This window comes from Sciurus carolinensis, chromosome 1, assembly GCF_902686445.1.
Source record: "Sciurus carolinensis chromosome 1, mSciCar1.2, whole genome shotgun sequence".
NCBI classification, from domain to species: Eukaryota; Metazoa; Chordata; class Mammalia; order Rodentia; family Sciuridae; genus Sciurus; species Sciurus carolinensis.
In genome coordinates this window covers 121,995,717-122,010,422 of record NC_062213.1, presented here as the reverse complement: position 1 = coordinate 122,010,422, position 14,706 = coordinate 121,995,717, and the positions used below count along the sequence as shown (strand labels likewise).

The 14,706-nt window shown below is 38.9% G+C and overlaps 1 protein-coding gene across 1 annotated transcript; it reads right to left on the bottom strand.

The window, feature by feature from the left end:
* Positions 1-266: 266 nt before the first annotated feature.
* On the bottom strand, positions 267-14,455 carry LOC124993734 (uncharacterized). Its single transcript, XM_047565541.1, has 5 exons — positions 14,159-14,455; positions 13,842-14,060; positions 5,658-5,740; positions 3,297-3,442; positions 267-1,322 (listed from the first exon to the last, which is right to left on the bottom strand). Exons 1-5 carry the CDS (start codon positions 14,453-14,455, stop codon positions 1,150-1,152), a joined length of 918 nt encoding a protein of 305 aa, XP_047421497.1. The 3' UTR covers positions 267-1,149.
* Between the last annotated feature and the right edge of the window lie 251 nt (positions 14,456-14,706).

The following is a 14,706-nucleotide window of genomic DNA, read 5'->3' as shown; positions in this document are numbered from 1 at the left end:
CTGAACAAACACTTCACAGAAGACAACATACAAGATATCAACAGACATATGAAAAAATGTTCAACATCTCTAGTAATTAGAGGAATGCAAATCAAAACTACGCTTTTTTACAATTTTATCTCATCCCAATTTGAATGGCTAGTATCAAGAATACAAGCAACAATAGGTGTTGGCGAGGATATGGGGGAAAATGTACACTCACTGTCGCGTTCCTTCTGCCCGCAGAGAGAAACACGACACCTCAGTTGTTCATCAGAGCTCTTTATTCTTCTCTCTTTCTCCTCTGATCATCCTCTGGTTCTCTGATGATGATTTTACAAGGCAGTTACAGTCATATTTATATGAATCATGAGACAATCAGGTTACAGAGTACAATAGTAAGATTACAGTATTACATATCAAAAGGTACATAGTGGGCACAGATACAAGAAGGTACAGAAGAACAATCAGTTATAGAATATGCGGGGAGAGCAAGATTACAATATAATACAATCAGAGTAATTAAAGAGCGCGTGCAAGCATGAGTCACTTTTGTCTAATCAAAGCAGTTCTTCTTGGCCCTGGCTTAATGCCGGGGCCGCTTTCTTAGATAGCATCTGCTGCTGGCTTAGTGCCGGGGCCAGTTCTTACGGCAGTATCAGTCATATGTTGCAAACCAGGCTGCCCCGGCTTAGTGCCAGTCCTTGATGTTGCAGTCTGTGTTGCCCCGGCTCAATGCCAGGGTACAGTCCTTGTTGCAATCTGTGTTGCCCCGGCTCAATGCCAGGGTACAGTCCTTGATGCAATCTATGTTGCCCCGGCTTAATGCCAGGGTACAGTCCTTGATCAGTGTTAGCCTACTGGCTCAGCGCCGGGGCTCCTTCTACAAGCAATGTCAGCTGTTTGTAGCAATTCTTTGTCTCAGCATCAGGGCTACACTGTTGTCCTGCATCAGGGCCACACTGAAATCCTCAAGCCAGGCTAGGATGGGGTCTGCAGCCCCCGACAGCTCCCCCTTTCTTTTTATTAAAAAAGAAAAGGCTTGAGACCGTGCCTGTCTTAGGTTGAGGGGTCGAGCACATGTCCTTACCGTCATTGAATACTGTAGAGCATGCTACAGCTTCTGTCTTAGGTTGGTACATGGCCACCTCCTACATTACCCGTTATCGGCTACTGGTCTAGCATTGAGCCACAAAAGGGGGGAGGCTTGTAGCCGTGAAAGGCCTCTAGCCGCAAAGGCAGGCAGGATTCAGGAAGGTAACAGATGAAGATGCTGGACAAGGCGATGGTGCAGGAAAACGTTGTTGAAGGCACATAAGTAAAGTCAGAGCTTTTCTTTTTGGCTGGAAAAAAGAAGAGGCAAGGCCGTACCTGCAGGAGAGACTGAAGCTGGAAAATAGTTATCAAAAGAAGATTAAACTTTGTGTTGGTGAATTATCATCATGGCCTGAATAGTGTCAAGTCTAAGTCTTATGAAATGGATTAGTTTATTAAAAATACATGGCCCGAAAATCAGAATTAACAGTAGGATGATAAGGGGGCCAGTTATAGTAGATAGGAGGGTGGTGAGCCAGGGAGATTTATAAAACCAATGTTCAAACCATCCTTGTTGGGATTCAAATTCCTTTTGTCTCTTAGCTAATCTCTCAGTGACTTTTTCCATGGTTTCTCTGACTACTCCAGTATGGTCTGCATAGAAGCAACATTGTTCTTTTATAGCTACACAAAGGCCCCCTTCACGCAAGAAGAGTAAATCTAAGCCTCTTCTGTTTTGTAAAACAACCTCTGACAGGGAGGTCAGAGATTTTTCTAGTGCAGAAATAGATTTTGCCATAGCTGCTAAGTCTTCATTCATAGCTGTTTGCAGAAGTAACAATTGGTTCTCATGTACAAAGGCGGCAGTTCCAGTCCCTATGCCTGCAGCTATCCCACCTATGCCCAGAAGGAGGGCTATAGTCATACTAATAGGTTCCCTAGGGTATCGATTACGTCCTTAAAGTGACCCTAACACATAGTCGGATGTTAAATAGGAAATTCTAGGCCATAATTGGATTAATACACAAAAATCGGAACTAAAGTTTAAAACTGTGGTAGATATGCAAGGAGTTAGTCCTGTACTACAAGCCCAATAAGTTCCACTTGGGCCCCAAAGATAATGGTTATCTTTATTATTATTAGCTAAAGTAAAATTAATACTACATAAATGTGAGTGAGAAGGGGGTATATTTCCTATACAAAGTCCTTGTCCGGAGATTTTTGTGATGGTAAGCTTGGAGCTAGGTAAAATGGCACATTTAGGATCAGGTTTACTACTATAATTCCAAAAAGTATTTATGGCAATTCCTTCATAATAAGGAGGACTGGAAGTAAGACACAGCCAGCATTCTTTGGTTCGGTTAGGATATGTATGATTAAGAGCATAGAAAGCACTATTGATTAGGTTAAATAAACGATTTTCAGAACTAAGAGTGGCAGGCGAAGTTTTGAGTGAAATATCAGTTTTAGGATAAATAGAAGGAGTGATAATTGGGGCAATTTGTTGTTTAAATAAATGAAGTATAGATTGAGAAGGAGGCCTTTGATATATTAGTACTGTATTAGGTCCTACAGCTACCGGAACAGTATTTTGTTGTAGTTTAATAGTGAACCAAAGGCCAAAATCATATCCGGGAGCATAATATCGGAGACCCCAAGTTCTTCCTTTAAGTCAGTAGGGTAAATTATTTTTATTTCTTCCTTGATTAGAAAAGGAAATATTTAATGGATTGCAGAGAGAATTAGAGCCGCAAATGGTTTGTGATAATTTGGATGTATAACAATTATCTTTACCTGAAGGGGTAAAATTACGGTGTACCGTAATCCAATCCCAGCTGGACGAAGGGTTCCAATATGCGTCCCCTTGTAGTTTCACACCCCCAGGTACCACAGTAAAAGGACTCTATGTCCCCACATAATTTCTTTTGTTGGGGGTTTCGACCATCTTTGGGGCATACATAAAAGTCTGTGTTTCCAAGAAAGCATCTACGTTGTGGGTCTTGACACCCCCTATGGATCCACCCTTCTCCCAAATTATTACGGGGATAATTTTTTATCCTAATATTGGGATTTTTTATTTTTGGTGAATCCCAGGTGTCCACTCCAATAGCTAGTTGACATATGTCTGGGTGTAGAGTTGGCCACCATGTTCCGAGGGCATGTACACCCTCCACTGACCAGGCTACTTTACCAGTCTGGGAATAAATTTGCCATGTAAGAGATATAGGGATGTGGGGATTAATTCCTGATGTCAGGAAGGGAAGTAGTAGATGTAGGATTACCCTCAGGAACAGTATCAGAGGTGTCATCTTCAATGGTTTGTTCAGTGGAGGCTTGTGCAGGCACCGCAGTGATTCGTATCAGTCGTTTTGGGACCCACACTGGAACCTGTTGATCCTGTGGAAAAACACAAACAGACCCTCGGACCCTACGGAGGATATTGTCAGTCTTGGGTTAGGTCCTAAATAATTACCATTGTTGTCCCTAACTGATTGGCACATACTTGCCCAATGATTACCCTTTTTACATCTAGGACATAGCCCTGGTTTTTGAGTTTTATTTGGAGTTTTATTTGGACAATTGGTTTTGTAATGTCCAAATTGTCCACAAAGAAAGCAAGTCCTGGAGGTTATTTTATATGATGGGTTGGTATTATAGGGTTTTTGTAACCCTTGTACAATGGCTGAAGCTAATACTTGTCCCTGGATAGTAGAATCATTTATATCCCTGCAAACCTTTAAATATGCAGATAAATCTTTATTTTTCCAGGGTCTAATGGCTTCTTTACACCATTTATTAGCCTGTTCATAAGCTAGTTGTTTGATCAAGGGCATAGCTTGATCAGCTTCCCCAAATATTCGACCAGCTGTTTGTATTAGCCTGTCTACAAAATCTGCATATGGTTCATTAGAACCTTGTATTACTTTAGACAATTGACCTTGTAAATCCCCTGAGCCTTGAAGAGTTCTCCAGGCTCTTACTGCGGCAGTAGCAATTTGTTGATACACCGCGGGAGGATATTGAATTTGAGCCTGAATATTATCATATTGTCCTTGCCCTGTGAGCATTTCTATATTCCATGCAGGATTGCCCGCTGCTGCATTCCTTCTGGCTGTATCTAAACAGATCTCTTGGTGAGTTGTTTTCCACATTAAATATTGTCCACCAGTCAAAGTAGCCCTAGCTAAATTCTCCCAATCTCTAGGGATCAAATTTAAAGATGAAATAGTCTCTACAAGTGACATAGTGAATGCAGCTTGAGGACCATAAGTACTAGCTGCTTCTTTTAATTGCTTTATTAATTTAAAATCTAATGGTTGATGATACCTCTGATTATGTGGGTTTTCAAATACAGGAAAACAAGAACTTGTATTGGGCTCATGTTTCCACCAAGATTGCTTCAAGGGGTTTTCTGGGTAATACAGATTATATTCAGGAAGAGGCACCTTAGGAGGTTCCTCAGGTCCCGGGGGGGCAGAAGGAAAGAGATTGGGCTGTATATTGGAACCATAGGATGGTGGAACTGATCGTGGCACATTAAAACTAAAGTCTTTAAGTGAAGGATACAATTTCTTACCACTAGGTGGTACCGACTGTATATTGTCGGCTCTTGGTTTAGGTTCCTCATCTGATAATTCCTCCCCTGACTCAGAATGGTTAGATTTAAGGGGAGGAAAGGAACACAATGACCTTTGTTCCTTCACTTCCTCTAGAATATTATTTCCTTCATCTAAAGAGGTTTGAAATTTCTCTTTTTTCTTTGAAGTTAAACAGTCTTTTACAAGAGACCATATAGCTAAAGTGCCAGCAGGTAATGTTTCCTGTTGATCAGTTTTAAATAATTCTTCACCCAATTGTTCCCATTGTGGGATATCTAATAATCCTGTATCTAAAAACCAAGGAGATATAATTTCTACTGTTTGTAAAAATTTCCTTGCTGAGGAGGCTTTTAAAGGTGTACCATTAATTTTTAAAAGAGCATTTAAAGGCCCTTCCATACGAGCTCTAGACATTTCTGAACCCATATTCTAGTTGTTTTGTCTAATTGAATCGGCGCAAGAAAGGAGACACCAATTTTATAGATCAGTTTTATTGCGTCCTTCCTATTTTTTGTCCCTTTATTCTATAGCTATTATGGCCGCCTTTTGCGTGCCTATTTTAGTTTAAATGAACTGCTTTTGCGTGTCCTTGGACCTTTTAATGAGTCCTGATCGCTTCTTTGCGATTGTAATCACTTATTATTACTTTTAATTGGACCGTATTACACGTGTCCTTTTTTAATTATTATAATGTCCCTGGACCACCTTTCTCTGTTTAATTGCTTTGTAATGTAATGTCCCCGGACCACCTTTCTCTGTTTGTCCTAATCGTCGCTTTATTGCGAACTTTCACTTTAATTGGACTACTTTTCATATGTCCTGATAATTATAATGTAATGTTAAGGCTGCCTTTATTTCTTTTATATCATTAATCTATAAAACCTTTTTTATAATATTAATTCTTAAAAACTATTAAAAACATTAATCTTTAAAAATTATTTTAAAACAGTAATCTTTTAAAATTTACTTAAAACATTAACCCTTTAAAACTATCTCTAAAAACATTAATCTGAAATATTAAGAATATTAATCTTTAAAACTTACCTAGGTAGTTGGTATTGGTTTGACGTCTCGAGTCTCGGCCTGGTTCGCTTCCCGGGTTTCGGCACCAGAATGTCGCGTTCCTTCTGCCCGCAGAGAGAAACACGACACCTCAGTTGTTCATCAGAGCTCTTTATTCTTCTCTCTTTCTCCTCTGATCATCCTCTGGTTCTCTGATGATGATTTTACAAGGCAGTTACAGTCATATTTATATGAATCATGAGACAATCAGGTTACAGAGTACAATAGTAAGATTACAGTATTACATATCAAAAGGTACATAGTGGGCACAGATACAAGAAGGTACAGAAGAACAATCAGTTATAGAATATGCGGGGAGAGCAAGATTACAATATAATACAATCAGAGTAATTAAAGAGCGCGTGCAAGCATGAGTCACTTTTGTCTAATCAAAGCAGTTCTTCTTGGCCCTGGCTTAATGCCGGGGCCGCTTTCTTAGATAGCATCTGCTGCTGGCTTAGTGCCGGGGCCAGTTCTTACGGCAGTATCAGTCATATGTTGCAAACCAGGCTGCCCCGGCTTAGTGCCAGTCCTTGATGTTGCAGTCTGTGTTGCCCCGGCTCAATGCCAGGGTACAGTCCTTGTTGCAATCTGTGTTGCCCCGGCTCAATGCCAGGGTACAGTCCTTGATGCAATCTATGTTGCCCCGGCTTAATGCCAGGGTACAGTCCTTGATCAGTGTTAGCCTACTGGCTCAGCGCCGGGGCTCCTTCTACAAGCAATGTCAGCTGTTTGTAGCAATTCTTTGTCTCAGCATCAGGGCTACACTGATGTCCTGCATCAGGGCCACACTGAAATCCTCAAGCCAGGCTAGGATGGGGTCTGCAGCCCCCGACACTCACATTCCTGGTGGGATTGCATATTGGTACAGCCACTCTGGAAAGCAGTATGGAGATTCCTTAGAATGGAACCTCAAATGGAACAGAACCACCATTTGACCCAGCTATCCCACTCCCTGGCCTATACTCAAAGGACTTAAAATCAGCATACTACACAGTGACACAGTCATATCAATGTTCATGGCAGCTCAAATCACAATAGCTACATTGTGGAACCAACCTAGATGCACTTTCAACAGATCAATGGATAAAGAAACTGGTAAATATACATACACAATAGAATCTTACTCAGTCATAAGCAAGAATAAAATTATGGCATTTTCAGGTAAATGGATGGAGTTGGAGAATGTCAAATAAGCCAATTCCAAAAAACCAAAGGCCGAATATGTTTCTCTGATAAGTGGATGCTGATACTTATTGCAGGAGGGCGGGACGGGGGGAAGCTATAAGAGAAAAATGGAGGAATGTTGGGAATGGTGGATTGTATAGGGGAAAATGAGGGGAGAGGGTGAGGGGGAAGAAAGATGGTGGAATGAGATGAACATCATTATTCCATGAACACGTAAAATTACACAAATGGTGTGACCCTACATTATGTACAACTGGAGAAATGTAAACTTCTACTCCATTTGTGTATAATGGATCAAAATTGATTGCACTGTCATGTATAACTAAATGGAACAAACAATAAAAAAAAAAATGCAGGCAACTACCAAAAACTAGAGTTATGGCAAAATGACCCAGAAACCATCATCAATATGGTGCCAGAATATTTTGGTCATAATTATGATAACTATAGGGGATTGAAATAAACTGCATTGAATCCTTGAGCTCATAAAATTACTGATTTTTTAATAATCTCAATTTTAGGTTGAGAATAAGACAGAGTACTTTACTATTTTGAACACGAGGATAAAGGGAAAGAATCAGTAAGTTATCTTTTGTCCCCTATAAAATCCTAACTCCAGGTAACCAAATAGGTAATGAAAGAAATTTCTCTTTTTAGAATAAATACTTCCAGCAAATATACAAAAGGAAAATGATAGGCGCTGATTACCATATTCAGTTGTTGTAGGCATTACAAAGGAAAGGAAATCAGACCTGTGTCTCCTGAGGAAAGTTTACACAGTCACTGTGAAAAAAATCTTTAAAAAATTCCATCTAAACGTGGATAAGTCTGTAGGTATTACTAATGATTTCCAGAGGATACAAGGAACAGAGAAGTCTCTCAAATGATGCCATAAGGATGCAATCATCAAATTGCAAACTTTATGAAACCACATAGGACAAATGCATAGGGCAGGATAAAATGCATCTTCAAGATAAAATGCAAGGGGAAGGTGGGAATATGTTGAAAGCACCTGTAAATTGGGAGACTTAGGGACATACCAATAAATCTCAATTCCTATCACATATGAATTCCACTTTAAAGAAATTAACAAAGAAAATTATGAGAGGGAATTATGAAAAGAGAAGATACTGACATGATTAATATGTAATGTCTGAAATTTGTTTCAAGACAATCAGACTAGGGAGAAAAGGGATCAAAAATATAGAAAAATATAGAAAAATATAATTGCTAATCCTTATAATTGCTAATCCTTATAATTGCTAAGACAGGGACATGTGTAGACCTATTTAATTAGGCAGTTCTCTTCCATTTCATGTATGCCTAAAAATCTCCAGAACAAAATGTCAGAAATAAAAGATATTCAAAATTAAGTTCATGATAGCTTTAACACAAAAGTTGGGAGGAGGATGAAAAAACTCAAGGTTTTATGGACCTAAGGTCATCTGGAAAGAAGTGTGAAATTTATTTTACATCAGGCTAATAAATCAATGCTACCTGCTATAATATTTTGGATAATCATATAAGAATAGTAAAGGATGTATAACTTACAAACTAATAGACTGGAAACTGCAATATCACAAAGGAAAGTTAATCTTAAAAGCGCAAGAAAAAAGTGCAAAAATAGGTCAAATAGAAAAATAGCAAACATGTAGATATAAATTCAAATATATCCATAATTTAATGTGAAGAGATTATCACGATTAAAGACAAAGCCTTTCACAACTCATTTTGGAAAGGTTACATGTTGCAAAAAGAACATTTTAAGTATTAACAAGTAGAATCACCAAAATGAAAATGAAAATCATTGCTCAAGTATATAAAACAAAAACTTAAATAACTAAAAGATCATCATAATCATCATTCACCTATCAATAACTGTTGAAAATGATCAAATAACAATAAATGATGATGATGCAGAAGACGGGACCAATTAGAAATTTGTGGCTGTTCTATATAAAGAAAACCGCTCAGAACAACAGAAGATACACTGTTTGTCAACTGCCTATAGGAACACTTAGAAAAATTGACCAGTACAGGTTATTAAAAGGTCTCACCACATTTTAATTCGTTATAATTATATAATTATATTACATTTTAATTATTATAATAGTGTGTATATACACACACACACACACACACACACACACACACACACACACCATGGAATATTACTCAGCCATAAAGAATAATAAAATTATGGCATTTGCAGCTACAAATGGATGCATTTAGAGAATATCATGCTAAGTGAGATAAGCCAATCTCAAAAAACCAAAGGACGAATGATCTCACTGATAAGCAGATGATGACACATACACAGGGTGGGAAGGGGGCAAGAATGGAGGAAAGAGGGACTCTATAGAGGGATAAGAGGGGTGGGAGAGGTGGGGGGGAGAATGAATAACAGAATGAATCAAAAAGTATTACCCTAGGTAAATGTATGATTACACAAATGGTATGCCTCTACTTCATGTACAAACAGAGAAACAAGATGTATCTATCCCATTTGTTTACAATAAAAATGAATTTAAAAAAAAGAAAATATGAAAAGTGGAAACCCACTTTTCAAATGCTTCATTCATAAAGTTAGGAAGAAAGTGACACAAAAAGCAGGGAAATAGTATAGAGGCTTCAAGTGGGAAGAAGGTGGAGGTTGATGATCAAAGGATACAGAATCTGTTTTGTGTTCTTTAAAAAAAAAAACAAAAACCCTACAGCATAGCATGGCATATATAGTTAATAAAAGAATATTGTACATTGAAAAATTCCTGAGAGTAAATTTCAAATATGTCTACCACCACAACAAAAAACTTTAAGTGTGTGAGGGGATGGATATGTTAACTAGCTTGATTTAATTCTTCCATGCCATATGCATAAATCATAACATTATTCTCTATCTTATAAATCATACAATTATAAACTATCAATACATAATGAAAAGATAAAATTACACAGCAATTTTAGAAACAAAATCAAGCACACAAGAGAGAAAATACAGTGCCATAATTTGATTATTGAATACATGGCAAATCTAAGAAAAGGGAGAAGGAAGAAATTATCAAAATATCTCTGCCACTCATACTTCAGATAGAGCGCTAATTTCCAGAATCTATAAAGAACTAAAAAACTCTACACCAAGAATACAAATAATCCAATCAACAAATGGGCTAAGGAAATGAACAGACACTTCACAGAAGAAGATGTACAAGCAATCAACAGATGTATGAAAAAATGTTCAACATCTCTAGTAATAAGAGAAATGCAAATCAAAACTACCCTAAGATTCTATCTCACCCCAATTAGAATGGCGATTATCAAGAACACAAGCAACAATAGGTGTTGGAGAGGATGTGGGGAAAAAGGTACACTCATACATTGCTGGTGGGGCTGCAAATTAGTGCAGCCACTCTGGAAAGCAGTATGGAGATTCCTCAGAAAGCTTGGAATGGAACCACCATTTGACCCAGCTATCCAACTCCTTGGCCTATACCCAAAAGACTTAAAAGCAGCATACTACAGAGATACAGCCACATCAATGTTCATTGCTGCTCAATTCACCATAGCCAGATTGTGGAACCAACCTAGATGCCCTTCAGTAGATGAATGGATAAAGAAACTGTGGCATATATATACAATGGAATATTACTCCTCCATGAAGAATGATAAAATTATGGCATTTGCAGGTAAATGGATGAAATTGAAGAATATTATGCTAAGTGAGATAAGCCAATCTCAAAAAACTAAAGGATGAATGATCTTGCTGATAAGCAGATGAGGACATATTATGGGGAATGGGAGGGGTTAGCATTAGGGTTAGGGTTTGGTTTAGGGTTTGGGATAAGGAGGGTGGTAAGAATGGAGGAAAGAAGGACTGTATAGAGGGAAAAGAGGGGTGGGAGGGGTGAGAGGGGTGCGGGGAAGGGAAAAAATAATAACAATGAATCAAACAACATTACCCTATGTAAATTTATGATTACACAAATGGTATGCCTTGACTCCATGTACAAACAGAGAAACAACATGTATCCCATTTGTTTACAATAAAAAAAAAGAAATTATCAAAATTTAGATTAAAAACTGGAACGGCATCACTTCAAGACAAGGATGACAATACAATATAAGAAAATACTACAGTTTCATGCCAATACATTTGAAAATGTGTAGCCAGTGAGCATAATCTTTGAAGCTTATTTCTCCAAAACTGACGCAAGAAAAAACTTTTTAAAAACCTCAATCCTGCTTATGTCTATTAACAAAATTGAATATATATTGAAGATATTATTACAAAATACTCCAGATTCAAATAACATCATTGATGAGTTCTCCAAATACCATGAAAGAAATAACACCAATCATATGCACATTCTTCCTCAGAATAGGAGAAATAAAAAGAAATCTTTTCCAGTTTGTTTTATCAGGCTAGCATTTTCTCAATTCTGAGTCCAGGAATGAGATAAGAAAAAATTATAGGGCAAAGTCTTATCAAAAACAGAGATTTTCTTTAAAGAAACTACTTTATCAATTTGATTCCACGCATATAACACTTATTTAACATTCAAAATTCAATCACTGTAGGCCATCACCTTAACAGAATTAAGAAGAAGATAAAAATTCCATGTATATGGTAAAAGTATTGAATACAATTCAGTGTACTTTCTGGATAAAAATGGTTTAGCTAACTAGTAGAGAATAAAAGTTCCTTAACTAGAGATAGAGTTTTTAAAAACAAAAAAGTCCTATGGACAGCTGTTTTAGTAAAATAAAGGCACTTTTCTCATGTGATGAGAGAAAGATACTACTACCACTATGGCTTTTGATATTAAGCTGGAGGTTCTCGGCAAATGAAACAGGGCAAGAAAGAATGTGTATCTAGAAACACAAGAAATAAAATAATATTTGCAAGAGATACTGATGTGCACATAGAATATTCAAAAATATCTAAAATACATTGTTAAAATTAATACACAAATTTAGAAGGTCAGAAAGTACATCAGTACTACCAGTAATGACCATTTAGGGAATGATATCTCCAAAATGGCACCATTTATAGTAGTATCAGTACTTTTTACAATATATTTCTGGCATGCTTATATATATATATATGTATATAAATATATATTTGTAAATTGACATACATGCATATATATGTTTGAATATGTGTCTGTCTATCTTGCTGGATCATGACAAAACTGACACTCCCGGAAAGTGAAAAACAAAAGGACAATTTCTTCACAAAAGCGTGTGGAATTAATTGATATTCATGTGGACATGAAGGAATCTTGTTCACTACCATGTACCACACAAAAGTCAATTCAAAGAGTATTAGAAACTACACCTAAAGGATAAAGCAAAGCAAAACAAGACAGAACAAAAATTCCTGAAGAGACAGAGGTTGTCTTCAAAGGCCACAGAGCAGGTGAAGACTTCTTGAGCAGACAGAAAAAGCACAAACCAATAAAGCTTTGAGTTGTCTGGGAACTTAGAGATCACCTAACCCCATTCCCTCCTCACAAACGAGATCAGACTACAAAGGATACAATTCTTATACAGAATGGACACCTCCAGGAAGCTAAACATCTATTGCACTATCTCCACTTTACAGAAACTGAGACCTTTAGTAAGTCGCCCAGAGGGACAGGGCTGGCACATGGAGAACTGGGACTCTAACAGAAGCCTGAGTCCAGAGCCTGTACTCTAAACCTCCATCATTCATAAACACTGGAAGCTAAAATTTCAAGTTCTGCGTTTTAGTTTAACTTCAAATAACTGAAGAGTTACAGCATCTAAGGATTTTCTCCAAAACTAACATTCAAAATTTCGGCCCTTGCTATAAAGGAATAAACACTTAAATTCAAATCTACATTTTCTAAATGAACTTCTTCAAACAACTTTATAATACTATCTCCCTTTTTAAAACCGGTAGCACTTGATGTCGTGTATTACATATAGTTTACAATTCCGATTATACCTTGTTTCACAGGTACACATTTTATTCCCAATTGAATTACCCTGACAAGTCTTCCTTAAGTACACTAAAAACCCTTTATCCTTTCAGGGTACTTGATCTGCATTACACATTTATTAAACAAATCTTATTCCTCTTTTGTGACCTTTATCTGCATGTTATTTTCAGGATTTTACTCCAGAATTAGAACAGTCCTCATCATTTTGCTTTATATATTGTATTGGTGGGGGCGGTGCGTTTCCGTGTCCTTTGTGGAGCCTCATATGTGTTGGTAAGCAGCGAACACGACTCTACACGTGGTGTTTAAAGAACCAACGTTTGTAGTAGGACAGCGTTGTGATGAAATCAGTTCACAAGTGATTTTCAGACATTTTATCCCCAGAATTAAAGGACAGCTTTGGGTTTTGCATTTTACTTCTTATTTTGCTCAGCTGTTAACAGAGATTAAATAACGTAAAAAGACCCTTCCAAATGAGGTTCAGGCGCTTCCAGTGATGCTGAAGAGATCCGTCTCTGTCCACTGTTTTCACTAAATTACGTTACTGAGTGAAAAAACAAAGAAACCTCCCAGGTCTCCTATCCTACGTGGGGCCACGCATTTCCCTAACTGACAGAGGGTCGGTTCCACAATCCAGTCCACCCTCCGAGTTTGCTACTTAGCACTTGTTTGTGGCACTTTAAGCGGCACTGTCTGATCCCTGAAAACTTGAAATGTGCGCTTTACAGCCCTCGGGGTAGTGTTTTTAATGCGCATTAACTGGCGACAGTGGAGGACGAGGATGAAGACGCCTTAATTAATTGCCACATATCACAGGTGCACTCGGGAGAGTGCGACCAAGGGGAACGATTCTGAAACGAGGAGCGGGAATTCCTCAGGCTTGTCCTCATGAAACACGCTCTTTAACACAGTATTTTAGATTTACTCATTTGTAAAATGAGATTAATTAAATCGACCACCTGGCTTCCATGGAGACCGCCGGGAGGACCGTTTATAAAAACGCAGTGAGACCTACCTTAACCTGGGTGGTGCGCCATTCTGGGCGAAGCAAGGTGGGCGCCAGGACCCGAGCGTCTTCCTCGCTCCGGCCTCGACCGCCCCTGGACACGGACGCGGCTGGGGGTCGGTTCCGGAGCCGCGGTGCGGTTTCCACCGGCGGGGAGGGCGCGGTGGCCGGGCAGCCTCCACGCTTTCCGCTCTCCGCTGCCCGGCATGGGTCCCGGGCCAGGCGATCCTAAGCCGCCAATCCCACCGCCGCCTCAGCAGCAGGAGCAGCCGCCACAAGACTCGTCCAAGCTCAAGGTTCCTCATGCAGCCCGGCCTGGCTCCCGCAGTAGGCAGCGCGCCGCCGGCCTCCGCCTCGGCCCTGCCCACCGCGCTGTGGCCCAAAGGCCCCCAGACCCCGCCCCTCGACGCCCCCTCGACCCCGCCCAGGGTGCCGCCTCCTGAGCCGCGCAGCCTTGGAGGCCGGACCACACCCCGCAAAGGCGGCAAGCAGCTTTTGGGAGCTCTCCAAGCCGCAGCCCTGATTTTAGATGTGCCATCTAGGCTTTCATTGCGCTTTGGTTTTGTCTTTTCTTGTTTAGTTACCAGTTTTAGACTCTTGCATTTTAGTAAGGAAGCTACCATTTTATGGATGTGCCACTTTATTTGTAAATGTTCAGTTTGGGCAGGTAGAATTATGTGATGCAGTGTTTCAAACTGAAGAAAAATTTTTTCGTTTTACTTTTTCCTTTCCTCGCTCCATTTTTCCCCCTTTACCATATAATATCCCTGAAGTTAACAGCAGTGCACCTTGTGCCACCGAATTTTCAAAGTATACCTGTTTTTTTTTTTTAACTGTGCTTCAAATAAATTGAAAAATGATTATAATATTTATC